General features: G+C 42.3%; 1 protein-coding gene across 2 annotated transcripts in view; it reads left to right on the plus strand.

Annotated features, from left to right (window-relative positions):
- The first annotated feature begins 6,278 nt into the window (after nt 1–6,278).
- Nucleotides 6,279–17,960, plus strand: part of TOX (thymocyte selection associated high mobility group box) — a 195,336-nt gene continuing 183,654 nt past the window's right edge. Inside the window, exon 1 of one of the 2 annotated variants that reach the window (XM_053396071.1) lies at nt 6,279–7,151. In XM_053396071.1, the coding sequence (XP_053252046.1) occupies nt 7,017–7,151 (135 nt within the window). In that variant the 5' untranslated portion in view covers nt 6,279–7,016. The remainder of the gene's footprint in view (nt 7,152–17,960) is intronic. The other variant, XM_053396072.1, reaches the window with a different exon arrangement.

A 17,960-nucleotide genomic window follows, 5' to 3' on the forward strand; every position in this document is an offset into this window, starting at 1 on the left:
AGAATGGGATTGCATGACTGTTTCTCCCATATAAATACAGACACCCCCATTCAAACCTAGAAAACATGTTTGTCAGAAATAAAGCTCACATGTTAGGGTTCCATGGACCAGGAGGGTTTGTTGTTATTGTTGTTTTATTATTATTAACCCAAGAAGCATTAAGACATGTGATACCACCACCCAAATTTTGATACAGTTTCAAGAAAAGCCTTAATGTATAGACTGAACTTTGGAATATATTTATTTGTGGTACTCTATAAGAATATTGAGTATCATATCAAGCTTTTAACATTTTTCAGTGAAACAGTAAAGGAAAGTTCATGCATCACTGTATATTGTAAGAAAGAGGGCCAATGTGTCTCTGCCTAATTCTTCATAGAGAAATTGTTCAAGTACAGCTCAATTCTGTTAAAATTTATTTCCTTATTGCTGTCAAGGTTGTTGATGTGCTCTGTAAATGCTGATTCAGGAAATCACAATTTTCAAGGTCATCTTTGACGCGCTTTTTAAAAAGTAGACAGACCTCTCTGTTGAGCTGCTGGAGCTTAGAACAGATGCCCAAACATTCTGAAGGAGAATTATGGTTGAGATTGCCATGTTCCATTAGAGAAAGGTGCATTGAACAAATGAGAAATGAAACAAATTAGTTTTATTAATTTATTACTTCTATTCCTAGGCTGTTTACTATCCAAAGATCTTGAACTCATTTTACAATACATGAACACACACACACACACACACACGCATAATGAGTACAACAAAAACCATGTCAGCGGATTGTTAGTATTGTGGATATATCAGTGATGGTTGCTCCCTGACTTCAGCTGCCCACTGCCAACAAGTGAAAACTTATTTCTACCACAGGCTGAGTGAAATCTAGCTATTCAGCCCCAGGAATGGTCATTGCTATCCTACTAACCAAAGGTTGTAAAGGTACTCCTAGCTACTTCAATCAACCCATGTTGACAGGAAGTCTTCTTTTGTTAGCTGTTGGCAGTTTCCAGAAAACACCACCCACAAATATCTTTGGAGGCAAGAGAGTGGGGCTGAATAGATTTGTTCACAATGCTATTGGTGCAAACAAATTTTAGTTGCCCAGAATCTATTTCTTAAAAATGGTTTTAAAATAATTACAGCTAGAAATGATTTCAGATAAAGCTATAACACCTTGGCCAATAAACCCAGCCCCAGAAAGAGAGGTCTCTGCATAGAGTCCTGTGCACACAACCAACAGGGATACAGATGTGAGTTTACATTGCAGACAAGAGTAGAATAGAGGTGGGGGTTACTGTGGTTGCTCCCTAGTGATAGCAGTGAGCTCCAGGGAGTGTGCAGTTCTGCACCACCACTGAGCTTGAGCTTGAGTTGGGGAGCCAAAGTGAGTGTATTGCTGCCAATGGGGGCTTGCGCCCATTGGGACTGGTAGGGTGGAAGTCAGTGAGACCAACAGTAGGTGGAGCCAGAGCCTATGACAGGTGGAGCCAGAGCCAATTCTACTTTGGCTACTATATTCCTCTTTGGAGAGTTAAAGAAGAACAAAACAGACTAAGGAGGAAACTGACAGACAGGGACACCCCCGGAACTGGTTGTAAGTAGAAAAGCAGGCAAGTGGGGGCTGGCACAGGGCAGACTGAAGTTGGTGAGGGCATTGCTCCATTTGCCTTAAAGGACACTGATAAATACATGATTGTATACTTGGTAGGTTGGGTTGGTTGCCTCTGTTGTATTTCTGTATTTTGGATCTGCTAGATTGGCTGTTTTAGTTTATCTCTATTCTATTCTATTCTATTCTGGGTTTAATAATAATAATAATAATAATAATAATAATAAATAAATAAATAAATAAATTTTATAAATATCCCACCCTCCCCGGCCAAAGCCAGGCTCAGAGCAGCTAACATCATACAAGACAATGCATAAAAACAAGTGATCAATAAATTAAGATACATCCCACAATTAATTCAAACAAATTAAAATTAAAATTAAAACTGGACAAGTGGCCATCTTCAGGTTAAAATTGAAGGCGGTTACCAACTGTTTCCACTGATATTATAAGCACCTGTGAGCGGGCTGGGAACCTTTTTCATGCTTGTTCTTATACAAGGAGAAAATGAGTCAGACTGAACCCTGACCAAAGGCCTGGTGGAACAGCTCTGTCTTGCAGGCCCTGTGGAAAGATGTCAAATCCCGCAGGGCCCTAGTCTCTTGTGAGAGAGCATTCCACCAAGGCAGGTCGAGGCCAGTCTGATCTCCCTGGGGCCCGGAATCTTTAGGATGTTGTTATTTGCAGAATTCAAGGTTCTCCGTGGGGCATACCAGGAGAGGCGGTCCCATAGGTACGAGGGTCCACTTTAAAATGTGGATTATATATTTTTTGTATTTATTTGTGATGTTTTTGTAGATCGTTCAGAGACTTCTTTGAAATATAGAATGGCAGATAAACTACCAAAATAATTCACCCAGACCCATTGAACTAGTAGCATACATCTTTCATTATGGATTATTACATGCAAACCAATCCAGATACTTAATGAGTTAATGTGGGTGTGCATTGTGTGTAGCAAGTCAGCTGTTTAAGGGAAAGGATCCTCCTTACTCCCACATGCTTGTTTGGCTTGCAGTTTTCTTGCACTTTCTTGTTCTCTTTTTCATACATTATAAGGCTGAGCAAGAAAAGCTGGAATTTTCTTTTTTAGGAGGGCCACAGGGGTAAATGGGAAACCAATTCCCACAGGTCCTAGTGGGCAATTCAGTGAATTAATATTGCACTGGAGATTGTGCTGCTTCTGGATTATGTTGTTTTATAGCATTCGTCTTCTGTATATTGGATATACTGTCATGCTTTATTTTTATCTGTTGAGTGGGCATTTTTCCATTTTGTATATAAAGAGCAGTATTTAAGTTGAATAAAATAAAGATTTTAGGGGGAAACTGGGGAAAGTCATTTTTGGAAGGGGAAATGATATGTGGGGTTTAAAGTTTGGAGCTTAGTTATGTACTTTCGCTTTGTGCTCAGTTTGCGGTCTTAAGCAAGTCACTTGTCTCCATCTAGGCCAACACTTTGTTGCCCTGTTGTTGGTCTCCAGAGCTTGCATTTAGAGATATGCTGCCTCTGACATGAAGATGTTATTCAGCTACCTGTACTGATAGGAGCTGCTTCCATTGGTGTAGTATGTAGAAGGGACTTTGGGTCAGTGGGACTTAGGGAAGGTGTGATGGTAGTAGCTTGGCAGCATAAGTAGGGCTTGAAGAATCCCCACTAGCTGAAGGTACTGTCTGCTTGATGTACATATCTCATTTGAGTTTATAGGAAAGCCAACTGGAATCGAACTGTTGAAGAAAAAAAGAAGTGTTGATCCACTGTTAGTTAATTTATTGTCTATCTCCATCCTGTAAGCTATGAGCTTTTTGCTTTCCCGTGTGTTGTTCAGTTTTGTTAACTGTTTTACTGCTTATGGTTTCAAAGCTCAACAAGCTACCTGCTTAATTTCAAATCCTTTGCTTTTTTTTATTCTGCAGCTACTAGTGACAAACAGTAATCATCTTGGTGGGTTGTCAGTAAGAAAACCTGCTAAGTTCATTTAGGGTTTCCTGATTTCATTTTCAATTTAACCACCTCTATCTGTGCTTGACAACTTGACCTTGAGCTTTCTATTTCAAGAGAGACAGCATGTGCAAAGAGAACAGTATGGAGCCAGACTTTATCTCAAAGGTGATTCAAAATGGGTGGGTTGTTTGATTAAGAAGATATGGTATGTGCAGAAGAGAGTTAAACATTCTGAAATGCCACAGCTTCTGCTGTTTTAAAGAAAGCATTTGGAGCAAAGCCAGCTTAGGCCTCAAACTTAAGCACACTTACTTGGAAGTAACTCCATTTCCATTTAAATCAATGGGGTTTACGTCCATGTAAATACATCTGGGTTCAGGAAACCACCTTGACAGAGTTGTACACAATGCTAAGGATTGAGGCAAATGGAATGGGAGATTGACAGAAATGTCTCCCCAAGTCTCTTTGCATTCAAATGGATTGTGGAAGGATGTGTGGGAGAGAAAAGAGTAGAACTTTGAGATTCTGGAGAAAAACATAAAAAATGCTTGACATTTTACTGGGCAGGGCTGGACCTTAGTTACCCTAACGGACCAGACTCCACTGACTTTAATCAAAAAGCAGCATAAATGAAGAGTGGAAACAATGCAACAAACTAAAATACTACAATTCAACAATAGTGATTCATTGTAACTGTGTTTCAGAGGCATCCTCTCAGTTAACCACATACTGTATCCTGATAACTAGGAGTGGGCTCTGCCGTACAGGGCTCTAATCCCACTCACACTACGCATACATGTAAATCTGCCACTGTGAACATGTGGTTTTTGTATGTATGATTATAGGGGCAGAGACTCATCAATCGTTTTGCCCAAGCTTGCAAGGAATTCAGCCTTACAATCAGCTTGACAAAGGCTGACAAATTTTCTACATGTAGGGATTTTTCTACCTGATTTCCAAAATTATAGGACCAGGACCATCCTTTGTGATAGCCCTGCACATGCTGTACTTATTTATGTATCTAGAGCACTAAAATTATAATTCGTAAAGGCAGGAAAATGAAAAAAAAAAAAGTTTCACTATATATACTAAAATAAAAGCTTTTATAGATCAGTTAAGCTAAATGATTATTATCAAATCCTATGAATTAATGCACATTCAGTTGTCTTTTGTGTTAAATGAATTTAATTACTTTTATAAATTAGTTTTATAAATTTTGACTACACCTGAACCACATACTTGTACCAATCCTTGAATTAAACAAAGCTAACTGGCCAAATTTGCATGATAACAAAACTAGAACAGGTTTGCTGTGGGGATTAAATGAGGGGGAGAACCATAAACACCACCTTGAGCACCCTAGAGAAAAAGGTGGGATACAAATGCAATTAATTCAATAGTAAAAATAATGTTTTGTGTGTTCTTCTTTTTTTGGCCTCTGCTGTTGTCCCCACCCCACATGCACACTACTTTTCAAAGCTTTGCTTTACTTTCTTATGCCACTTTCCAGTTTCATTGTCCTAAATAATCATAACAAAAAGGCTATGTTTGCAAGATGTATACGTCATCTAAAATTGTACATTCTCCAGTCCTGCCACTACCACTGCATCCGGGTGGCTGAAGTCATTATTCCGATTTTATGTGCTGGACAACTGAGACCCAAATGGCTGATGGAAAGATGTCACATGACTTAGGAGTTCCCAAGCGCATGGGGAAGTTCCCCGTATTGTCTTACTGCTCTGTGAGCATTCAAAATCTCTTTGTGGTGTGCAGTAGGCCATGCCAGCGAAGCTTTGAATTGCTTTTTCTCAATCTTCATCTTGGCTATTAATTTCAAAATGGCTCATTTCAGTGGTAGAGCGTCTGCTTTGCATGCAAAAGCTCTCGCCTTCAATCTCAGTATCTCCAGGTAGAGATGGAAGACACTCCCTGCCTGAAACCCAGGACAGCCAGTGCAAGTCAGTGTTGACAATATTAAGAAAGATGGGCTAATGAATGGTCTGCCCTGACATAAGGCAGCTTTTTGTGCAAAATGCTTTGAAGCATCAATCTTGCATTCTGGACGTAGGAAGCTTCCTTATACAATGTTGGACCACCGGACCACCTAGTCCATTTCTACCTTGCACTCACCATGACCCGTTCAGGATCTCAGACAATTTCACATCACCAGCTCCCTAGCGAGGCATGGCCCTGAGCTTGCAGCTGACTGTAAGCCCAGCTAGATCTGTTGGTCCGAGCATGGTGCTGATAATGCCAAGGTTTCAAGTTCGCTCCCTGTATGTGACAGCTGCATATTCCTGCATTGTAGGGGCTGGACTCACTGGTCCTGGAGGTCCCTTTCAGCTCTGCAATTCTACACTTCTAAGCTGCAGGCTAGAGCTGCCTTGAAGAAGTTCAACTCTGCACATGCTCAGAGGCTCTCCCCTCTCTTCCACATTGCTTCCAACGGTCCAAGAGCAAAGCTAAACTACTGGGGACAGGCAGGAAATGGGGGCTCAGCCTTGCTCAAACTATCTTAAAGTCCTGGCACCCACCCACCCACATTTTCTCTCTTCTTTTAATCGTCTCCTGTCTCCCCCCACCCCCCTTTTGCCTCGTTTCCCCTTCCTTCTTCCCACAGAAGCGCGGAGATGCCATAGTAACTAGCCCGGGTAAGGGCAGAAGTGCGGCAGGAGAGTTGGCAAGGGAGGCCCGGCTGGCGGGCGCCACAGCGCCCCCTGTCTGCGCTCCGCGCGCGCTCCGCGGCGAAAGCAGCAAATGGCTCTGGATTCGCGAGCTCCTTTGTGTGGAGCACACTCGCAGCGAAGCGGCCGAGGCGCACGCCGGCTGCCTCCTCTCCGCCCTGCCGCCAGCGACGCGGGGCAGCCCTGCCGAAGCCGGGGGTCCGTCTCAGTCCGAAACCCAGCGGCTCGACTGTAGCTAGCGGGGGCTGGTGCTTCCCCCCCCCCCGGCTCTCTCCCTTGACTCCTCTCGAGGCGGGGAAATAAAGACCTCCGAAATAAAGCCGCTGAAAAGAGAGCGGAGAGAGCGAGCGAGAGGGCGCGGGCTGGGCAGGGAGAGGCGAGGGCGCCAACTCTCCTCAGGCGCAGCGCGGTCCTGGGCTGCTTCGGCGAGCGGCGCGTGTGGGGACAACGGAACTCCTCGAAGTTACCTGCCCGGCCGTGAGAGAGAGAGAGAGAAGAGGCGGCTTTTGCCTCAGGTAGCCGTCGCCGCGCCCGGCAAGACCGGTGCTTTTCGGAAGAGTTTCTCTTCCCTCCCACCAGCCCTTCTTCTCTTTTACGAACCGCAAACGGATGTGAGGCGGGGAAGGTGTTTCTTTCCCACCCCCCTCCTGCTTCTCCTCAGGCACCTCAGTTTTCAGGGGTTTCCCCGCCCCCCACTTTCTCTCTCCCTCTCTCGTTTTGTTTTGTTTTGCCTGAACGCCGACACGAAGCGGGAAGACGAGGAGTTTGCTTGATGTTTTAGTGCGATGGACGTACGGTTTTACTCGCCGCCGCCTCAGCCGCCGCCTCAGCAGCCGCCGCCACCCTCGCAGTCCGCCGCCGCTCCGGAGACCCCTTGCCTGGGACCTTCTCCTTGCCTGGACCCCTACTACTGCAACAAGGTGATTCGGCGTGAGGGGGGGCCCTGGCTACCCCCACCCCACCCGCTTCTCTTTCCTCGAAGGGAGTTTGGCTTGGTTGGCAGATGGCTGGGCAGCTTGAGCGAGACTTGGAGCGGGGCAGGTTGCAGGATGGAGCCAAAGGCACCACCAGCGCCCTGTGTGTGTGTGTGTGTGTGTGTGTCTGCTTGCCTTGCCGTTGTGCAATGTTTGTGTTGTGCGCGACGGCGGGGGAGACAACTGGGCGCTTTTGCGAAGCCCCTCTCGGCCTGTTGTGTGGGGTGGCCTGGGCGCCTTCAAAATGCAAATCCATGAATTGGCCGAGGGAGGGAGGGAGGGGGAGGGGGAGGGAGAGAGAAAGCCGCTTCGGACTCGCAGCCCTTACTCGTGAGTAAGTCCCATGGCAGATTATGGAGAATCCAACGTAGGGCAATGCTCCCGGGACTGCAGCCCTGCCTAAGCGCAAAGTCTTTTTTCAGGTGCCCCCCCCCCACGCTTGGGATGCTCATGCGGGAGATTTAAATTCACCCCTCTTTTGGGTGTTACTTTAGGGGAGGGAGACTCGAAGGACAAAGCGTGGTCAGATCGCAGGCTGGACAGGGTTGGGGTGGGTGGGTGGGGACTGTGGGGGGTTTCCAAATTGCAGAAGCGTGGCAAGTTTAGTATCGAATAGAAGGAAGCCCAGAATCAAACTGCACCCGTACCCTTTATAACTTGATTCAGCGCCATCAGAACAAGTTTTCTCCTAAGTAGGAAAGACGAGGCGGAATTTGCAAAGCCCTGGGCAGGGCAGAAAGAGAGTGGAGTGTACTGCTCAAGAGTTTCGCGGGACTTATTCCAAGTATGTGTGCATAGGGTTGCAGTCCGGGTCGTCGTCTTCTCCTGTTTGGTTTTGTGCTACACTCTTTAACGCTTAAGGCTTCTGCCCCAGAACTTCAGGGCCACTGATTCCTTATTTTCCACATTCTTTTTTTCTCCCTGGCTTCAGCCAGCTGCTAATACTACTATGCATGATGTGCAACTCCCCCCACCCTCCTCTGTTGTAGAATGGGCAGTGCTGGCCATAGGAAATAATCAGGAAGTGCAAGCTTTCCAAAACACTCCCCCAGGAGGGGAGAGGAACAGAACTGCGAGCAAGCATTGGTAGTAAGATTTGTTTAAACCTGGGTGCCTGTTAAGCTTTTGTTTAAGCGCATAGTCTGGAAGGCTGGAGCTTTTGCAGGCAGCACCAGATCTTTTTGTGTATGTGCCGTATAAACTTCTCATCTGATTAATCAGCACCTGGCTATTCCTTGCTTGTTGGTGATTCTGTGCTTGGTTATTGATTTGCAACAGATAAGGCATTAAAGATGCCCTTTTACAAAAGGGGAGTGTGTTCACTTTATGTTTGAAAGTGGAGTGTGGGCATAAGCCCTGGGGTTTTTGTCTGTTGTCACCGGTGTGTTTGTGTTTAGGAGCTATTTCAAGTGTTTGTCTAAGGCAAATTGCACCTAGACATAGTGCTGTAAATACAGGCTTCTGTTTTGCTGCATGTTTTAAGAACACAAACTGTTGCACTGTGATAAAGACCCATTCACTTTTCAGGAAATATTTCCTGCATGATATCATCTGTCATTCATTATCTGAGGAACCCTGATGAGGACAAGACTTAAGAGTGTCCTAACGTCTTAAACTTGGAGCTTGCTGGCAGAAATTCATTAGGTAGATTTGTGTACAGTGATCATCTGGGCTGCAGCACTTGGGCTTTTAATTGTTACAATCAAGTAAAACCCATCCTTTGAAAAAGTTACCTCTTTTATAAAGAAAGAAAGAAAAGATTGAAATTTGGATAGCAGGAATGAACCCTATTTATGTGCCAGGCTGTTCATGTGCTGAGGCTTCTTAAGTATTGAGCAATGATGATTATAGAACTACTTTCACTCTGTGACTTGCCACTATAAAATATAATCTCGATTATCTTTTATTGTGAATTGTAAGCCTGCCATGCTGAAAAGTAAAGAAGCATTGGGTAGAATTAATGACATAAGCGTCAAAGTGCCTGAAGAGCCATTTGGCAATGAAAACTGGACGAACGGTTATTAAATCTATCAGTGATTTAAAGCTTCAAAAAGAAGGTAATGACTTGAATACACATTTCCCTCATCATACTCAAGATGGTGAGCCAGATTTAATTTAAAAGTTAAATGCTTTGGAAAATCAGGAATTACGTTAATATATTAAATCATTTTCCAATTAAGTGCTTTAAATCATTTTGGGTGGCTATCATTTCTGATTGAATAAATTAATTTAGAAAGCTTCCCCCCTTCTCTGTTTGCCCTATGTTCCTAGTCAGTTTTTTATTTGCCACCCCCCCAAAAAAACCTGGTTAAGTCCAAGCATAAAGAAGCAAACTTCTTTTGACTGTGAAAATGAGGCACTCTATTTAACTTAGTCAGGACTGATAATGGATTTCAGAAATGCTCAGTTGTAAGACTTGCTCTGTTCTTCTTTCTTTCTTTCTTTCTTTCTTTCTTTCTTTCTTTCTTTCTTTCTTTTTCTAAGCTTAGGAATGACATACCAGGAATGTTTCTTGTAAAACAACATTCTTCAAGCAATGTATATTTCTGTCAAACAGCCCTGCCAATGACCATTGATTATAGAAAATGGACTTAGAGTAGCTTTGCTGGCTGGGCCCCTATGAGGCATGTGTTGACTGAACATCTCATTTTCCTCCAGTCCCCCAGCCCCATCTATCCAGGCTGATTAACGTTGTTATGAAGCCTTAACTTATGTGTGCTGTTGTTCTTGGGTACAAAGAACATTTTTATGAACAGCTGTTGGATAATCTCCCCCCTAAATGCTGCATCATCTTCAGCAGATTTTATGAGTACAGATGCAATGGGAAGCCCTATAACCTAGAACACTAATAGCAGACATGCCTGTTTTCACTGTTTCCTCTGAACTTTCAAGCTGATTAGACATTGCAGGCCAAACTTGTTTGCTTTGTATAAACTGTACTATAAGCTGCATTTACTTCAGAGTGATCCCTTTTAAGCCAGCAGAGTGGATCACAGTCTTAAACTTGTTTGAAATGATTGGCAATCAATCAGTGATCCTCGGGTGCAAGTCTTCTGACATACAATGTCATAGTTCATGTGTAGTATAAGAGTTGGCCGTATCTACATATGTTTGTGGCACAAGTTAAAATGAATCACCCTTGGCCATGTTTTAAATAACATACAATAGTATAGATCTTTCTGCTCTGCTGATTTTTCTGTTGGCTGTCTTTGTTTCAAAAGATGACTGAGGTCTTTATAAACTTAAAAATAATGTCCCGAAACATTTTAGTTGGCCATTGCCATGTTTTGCCTTTCTGCATAGTGTGCTTTGTACGTATTGCATTGGATCATGTTTCTTTCCCATCAAAACCTCAGAGGGAGAAAAGTGAAAGAACAATGCAAACAATGTTGGTTATGGCAACTGTGTGAGGTATCTCTTGTACAAACAGAGAGAATGGATGGTATGCTGCTGTATATAGGTCAGCCTCTGAAATAACATAGTGAAGCTCATAGGCTGGGCAGGCAGATTTAGACTTGAGGTAATATGGTTTACCTCTGAAACTTCCAGGAGAGCTGTTTAGGGATGGCAGCCTAGATCCTCATAACTTAAATTTCCCTGGAAACAGTTCTGTTGTTATATGCACAGGGCATGAGCACAGCAGTAAAATAACCCACTAGCCTTCTGCTGTTTAGACATGTCATGCCTTTAGTTTGAAGATATATCCATAAAAACCAGTATTTACTCCTTACATATACTGATTTCTTAAGTACTGTGAGTAGACGGTTGCTTATAATTTTTGTAAAGTTGCTGTTATTTTGAGCACAGCTGAACTGTTTAAGTATCTGCTTTAATATAATTTTGTTTTGACACTGGTAATAACAGAGATGCTGACTTATGCCAACAACAGGAGGGGCATAATGGCCTTTATGGCTCCCAGTAGCTAGCATTGCAAAATTATGTACGGATTTTCTCCCACCCCCTGAGATTTACTGGTAAATATATATATGCCCATGGCTCATTTGCTGTTTACTTCTTTATACTTGTCAATGCAGTGGAAAAATACAAGCTGATTAGATAGAGAGAAAAACCTAGACTAAACAAAATGGGGGAAGGGAGCAATGCAACATAAGGAAATGAGTACATAAAACTTCTTTGTGGGCAAGTAGTATTTTAAAACTTCTTTGTGACTCCATAGTCAGAAAACCATAGTATTTACAACAAAGATTCTTGTTAGTCTTTAAGGAGCTATAAGACTCTTTGATATCTATGTTGCAATCTACAACACAGTGCAAAACAACTACCCCTTGGGAAATGTTTATAGTGTTTATTTTACTATTGTATCTTTATCATGCCAAACCAAAACTAAAATTTAGCTCTTTAGAAAATGTCCCAAAACTGTATCTCTTTCACAAGCATGCTTTGTTTCTGATGCCTGGTAGTCAAACTCCTACTCCCCATTGAATTCTAGGAGAGTCCCTCAGGAAAACTCTAAAGTCCTTACGTAGCTAATATTTCGAAAAATTTCAACATCTGTGTGGAATCAATTGGGTGTTGAATAAATTTTGTTCTTTATTGTTTTCTTGAAAGGGTAGTTTTGGGTGCTTGCAGAACATTTTTACTCCATTTTTACTCTTAAAGAGAGAGAAACTGTGCTTGTATTACTGATTTGTTGTGTTGATGTTTTTAATAAGCTTTGATACATTTTATGGTACCAGTTAATGGCCACTACTTATCGTGGACAAATTAGATTGCAGTATTCCAAAGAAGCTCAACAACTTTTGTTCCCCAAAAAAGCTGAACAACTTTGACCTGAACCCCCCAAAAGGGGGTAGATCACTGCCAGTTTTTAACTCTGTGAGTAGATTACAGTCTCTTGGGAGTTGGCCACCCCTGACATAGTGAGTTAGCGTCTCTAATATGTGTGTAATAATGAGTGGCTCAGACCATCACTTTACCTATAAACAGTGACTTCTGCCAGACCTCTCTTGGGAAAGGCCTGCACGAAACATATTCTCATGAATGGATTCAGCAGGAGCTCTAGATTCCCATTCATTGCAATTCTTATGCAGCTGAAATATTTGCTATGTTGACCATGTTGAACTAGGACATGGATGAGGCCCTTCAGATGCTGTTGAACTCCAGTTCCCATTAGCTCCAGCCAGTCTGTGGTCAGGAATTATGGGAATTGTAGTCCAGCAACATCCGGAGTCTCACAGGATTCCCAAACCCTGGTGTGGGGAAATCAGGATATATTGTGCAGCTTGACCTGTCACAGTTTGAGATTTTCAGCTCTTAGGTCCTGATCTTGAAAGGCTTGTGTCCTCTGATACCAAAAAGTATTAGAAAGCACAGAGCTATTTTCACAGTTACTTTTTTAACAAACAAACCACAGAGGTTTTGATAATAATATAACCTAATAAAAATATAACATAATAAAATATATTTAGGCTCCCTACCAAGGATACAAACCTAGTAAATGAAATGCCATTGATTCCAATAGACTTTGCTCAGAGGCATGTCTGTTTAGGATTAGGGTCTGAATACTTGCATTAGGTGAGAGACCAGAATTCCTGAAACTCTATATCCAAGGCTGACACAATAGCACATACTGAATACTCCTAGCACAAGCTTTCCCCTTTCAATCAGGGTTTCACAAACTTTTAATAGAAAGTAGGCGTCCATTCTCTTCTATCCATGCTCTTTGTGTCAAAACATATAACGGTGGCAATTTCTGACATTTTTTTTTTTTTACAAAAGTGATGCTTGCTCTGTGTGGATGTTTTCATTAAGGAATTGTTATTCATTAAGGAACCTGTTATAAACTGATCAGTAAATGAGGTTCTCAATGCAAGTGCCAATAAACAGTTAATTATAGACAGTGAGACATGGAATTTGCTTAACCCCAAATGAGATTTTTCTGGTGGTAACATTTTCCCCCTACAACATTGGGCTTGAAAATGGCAACCTTGTAATATACTCTGCAATGAAAAGTACATTCCAGTTTGGCAACAGATTAGACAAAAAATTCTGTTCAGCTTGTTGTCTGTGCTGCAATGTTCAGCGTAAAGTGGATAAATGATCTGGGCTGAAGAGACATCTTTTGTACTTTTTTGTACTTTAAATGCCTCTTTGTATGTAGTCCTTTCATGTTCTTTTGTGTATATATATGCAAATATATAGCTATATATATATATATATAGATATATAGTTACTTTCTTCAAATCTACTTTAGTGTATAAACCAAGTGAAGTTTGTTTTTGTATAATTGCTGTGCTCCAACCTCTTGTCCAACCATTTGATTTTGTTGGTTGTTGGGTCACCAGTCTTGAGATGATTCTGAATAGCTTGCATATCCATATTTGTGCATGAAACATGCTGGATTACCTTTACACTAGAAACCAGTAGCCAATTATTAGCCAATTTTGTTTAAATTGATGCACACACTATACATATATATTGTAGCTATTGGCTGTGTGTAATACATCTCACTAGTGTTTAAATAACTACATTGTCTCCTGGTCTATTTCTGAGTACAAATTAGTTACTGCCATTAAACAAACAACTTGGCATGATGGTACTGAAGGACTGCCTTCTTCCTCATGGACTGCCTGAATGGTGAAATTCTCCTTGGAGTTCCTTTGCCCACAGAACTGGCCCTGCCATTAGGCAAAGTGACATTAAGCTGCCTCAAGCATCTGATTTTGGCTGTCACGAAAGGACAGCAAATTATTTAATTTATTATTATTATATATTATTATTTTTAAAGAGGGGGGCGAGGTGCTTGCCAAAATAAGTGGCTGTGGGTTCTTTGCACCTTTGAAGCATACCATATCCTGTTCTGTCTCAGACAGCAAAATGTTTGGGACTGGCTTTGTTCTCTGAGTCTCCAGCCTTTGAAGGTAAGGTGGATGGTCTGGCCTTTTCTGTTGAAAGGCCTTTTCTGTGGTGGTGACTCAATTATGGAACAGTATCCCCAGGGCAGCTTCTTTGTGCTAGTATTCATTGGTTGTTGTTTTTTTATCATCGAGTGAAGACAGTTTTATTTGCTCAGGCCTTTTACATTTGGTGGTTATGCTAAGGTACAACTGGTTGTTGTTCATATTGTATTGAATTTTTTGGTCAGCAGTTCAACTACGTAGCATGAATTAATCTGAAAGCCTTTTGACAGAACAGCAGGATAGGCAATCTTTGGAATAAGTGAATAAAAGTATCAGTCATTCCTGTCCCTATCACTTCTTTGGCTGGCTTGTCCCAAAGGCCGTAATGCCACTGAATACAACAGCAACTTGTCATGAGAAGCCCTGTATCAGTTTCTCCCCTCAGTACTGCCACCTTGTTTATTCAGTACATAGGCCTTTCTCAGGACTCTACACACCATACATTTAAACCACTGGGAGCTGTAGTTTACCCTTCACAGAGCTACAGTGCCCAGTACCCTTAACAACCTATAATTCCAAGGATTCTTTGGGTAAGTCATGTGCTTTAAATGTGTGATGCTTACACAGCCTCTGTCTCCTTTGCCCAACATTCTCTGCTTTTCAGTTAATAGTCTTCCATCTCTCAGCCACCACATCCTGACTTTAAACCTCCTTCTTAGCCCTCTGCTTTGACATTGCCCAGCACTTCTGTCCTTCCTTCCTATCTTATCCCTCAAAGCTGCATAAGCTATGGATTGGCAACTGGTCCAGATACCATTGGACTCTAATGCAGGGGTAGGCAACCTAAGGCCCATGGGCCGGATGCGGCCCAATTGCCTTCTCAATCCGCACGGTCCGGGAATCAGCATGTTTTTACATGAGTAGAATGTGTCCTTTTATTTAAAATGCATCTCTGGGTTATTTGTGGGGCATAGGAATTTGTTCATCGCCCCCCAATATAGTCTGCCCACCACATGGTCTGAGGGACAGTCGACCGGCCCACGGTTGAAAAAGGTTGCTGACCCCTGCTCTAATGTCTATCAGCCCCAGGTGGTATAATCAGGGATGAAGGGAGTTGTCATCTAACAACATCTGGAGGGCCACAGGCAGCTTACACTGGCATTAACTTTTCCTGCGTAAAGGTTTCAGTGATGTGAGCCAGATAATTTTCTAGTACTTTTATTTTCCATGGGAAATTTTCCATTTCTTAAATTCATTAGTAATGATGTCGAACATCTAATACCATATTGGGCAAGCTTGGAAGCTTTTAACTTCGTTGACTAACTACAATAAACATGCTAAATTAGATAACTATCAAGAGCATCAAAAAAAATTTGTGTGCAAACTGATTCTTTTCTGATGCATCGGGTGGGGGAGGGGGGATCCAATTCTTCAAAAAAGAAGCCCACATCACTGGAGGGTTTCTCTATTTTCCTATCTTCTCCCTAGTATTCTTATCCTGTCTCTAAGCTATGTTTTTCCTCAGCTAAACCTAACCTCCTAGAAAATGCCTCACTCCACACAACCCCAACCTCTCTGGGGCACAAATGGTAGGAGGGAAATAGGACAGGCAAAACAAGAACAACCAAAAAAACCTGTGTACTATTTGTATACTTAATTTGTTGAAGTCACTTATATCCAATTCAGCATTGTTTTCAAAGGTATATAAGGTACTGGTAACATACAGGGATTTACTGTATGTGTAACTTGTGTCCAAGGTGGGCCAGTGCACAGTGGTGGAGGAAGAGGAGTGTGGGGGGAGCGCCCCGCCCCCCAGCAGCACGACCCCCAGGGTGCCATTGCAGCTGCTCCCCCTGTCCGTACTGGGTGCCCCGCCCCCCGCAGGTGACGTGCCCTGCCCCCAGGACACGCGCCCCGCCCCTGCAGGCGGAGCAACCCACCCCCGCCTGCTCTCCGCCACTGCCAGTGCATACTGTGGTTCATGTAATGGGTTTCTCAACATTCGGACGGAATGCCTCCATCGTGCATGTAATGGGCAAATGATAGAGTCCTTCTTCTTTTCCTTATTGAAACTGATACTATCGAAAGAGGGATACACTGTTTGTGTGGAAACAGCAATACCAGGGTATAGGCATCCTGCATATGGTGGGTCTGTCTGTGCTAAGGATCAAAGGCTTCCCCTCACTCATTCCAGCTTTCTCTCTACCTGTGCTCACTTTCTCACTGTTTTCCACAATAGAGGAGCATAGGACACTATCCATATCTAGCATGCCTACTTGATTATTTTGGACGCTAGTCTTCCTGCTGTGCTCGAAGAGAAGTTGATGTCCCTGCTGTCATTAGATGGGGAAAGGGATTTGGTATAAGAACATGAATTTCATTTCTTTTTTCTGCTGTGGTCAGTGCTGAGGTAATCCATTGGTGTGTCATCTAGGGCAGGGAGGGTCAGAAGATACAGTGGGATCATCGTCTACTGGTAGAACTTTGGGTGATTTGCAATAGAATGGAAGGATTTCTGCCCCCTAATTGCTAAACAAGAGCAATACACCAAAATGATCCTTCTCCAAATTAGACTGCTGAAGTGAAAAAAAGATTTGAATAACCAGGAATGGATTTTTATGTGAAAGGACTGTGAGTTCATCTTATTTCTGGTACTCAAAGCAAATCCTTGTGCTCAGTAGCTGCTCAGAGGGAGGCTCCATGTTCTTGAATATTCCTTTGGAGCAGGCTACACACACACAGAGGAGGATCACTTTGTCTAATCCATGTAGAATTTGATTTATAGTTATAAAACATACATAAAGGGAGAAAAGAACTATCATTTTACAGGTTTCTGTGTTAAATTTTGTGGTTAGGCTGAGTGGTATCCTGCGTGTTCTCATCCATTAGAGTGTCCTCTCATTCACTAGTTAGTTTCACTTTGTAAGCTTAAAGATTTCATACTCAGGGTCTCTTAACAGTTAAGGCATAGTTAATCTGTGTGGGGTAGCCAACATAATGCCATACAGATGATATTGGACTCTAGCTCTCATCAGCTCTAGCCATCATGGCCAATGGCCAAGGATGATAAGAGATGTAGTCCAAGAGATGTATACGGAGGGCATCATGTTGATTACTCCTGATCTATACTGAGCAATCCTCTCTGGGTTAAGAACATAAGTAATAAGTAGTTACTTGCCTATGTTTTGGAAGAATCCCAACAACACTCACACACTAATATTCCTCCAGAAACTGAACAGTCTATCTTCTGCCCATCTCAACAAGAAAACAAATCTTTATATCGGTATGTCTTCTCACCCCGTTAGTATATGATGTTATAACTACTGAAGATGTTTTCCTAAAAATCCACATCCCTTGCTCATTTAATAGTGGAAAATAAACTACCAGTTCTGTGGTTTTCAGCTGTGAACATAATAAATGACACTATAGTTCTCCTTCTTTCAAGTTCTAGCATTGTGATACTTCAGTATTATATTCCATCGCTGCCACCCTTTGCGAATGCAATCAAATTTTTTGAATGGGCTATAATTCTTCCACTTTGGGCAAGGCCATCCTTACATCTGACAATAAATGTTTAATGTGTTGTATTTCTCCCCCCCCTCCACAAAGATATATGTATTGTAAAGCTTGTCAATTTATTTCTGGATCAGTCCAGTTTTTGTTGTTTACAAGACTTGCTTTCCATGGAAGAGGCTTCCAATGTTACAAAGTCCCTTTGGCAAAGAATAAAATTAAGCTGATACACATTGTGCATATCAGCCTCAAGTAGCATGCTAAAAAGGGGGGGGAGTAAATGTAAAATGGCAAGAAAAACTTTCAACAAAGGTACATTTTACATTTGGCAAATGCAGTAATTAAAATTAGTCATAGAAACCTACAGATAGTAGAGCTTAGC

Source organism: Podarcis raffonei, chromosome 7, assembly GCF_027172205.1.
Source record: "Podarcis raffonei isolate rPodRaf1 chromosome 7, rPodRaf1.pri, whole genome shotgun sequence".
In the NCBI taxonomy this organism is placed as follows: Eukaryota; Metazoa; Chordata; class Lepidosauria; order Squamata; family Lacertidae; genus Podarcis; species Podarcis raffonei.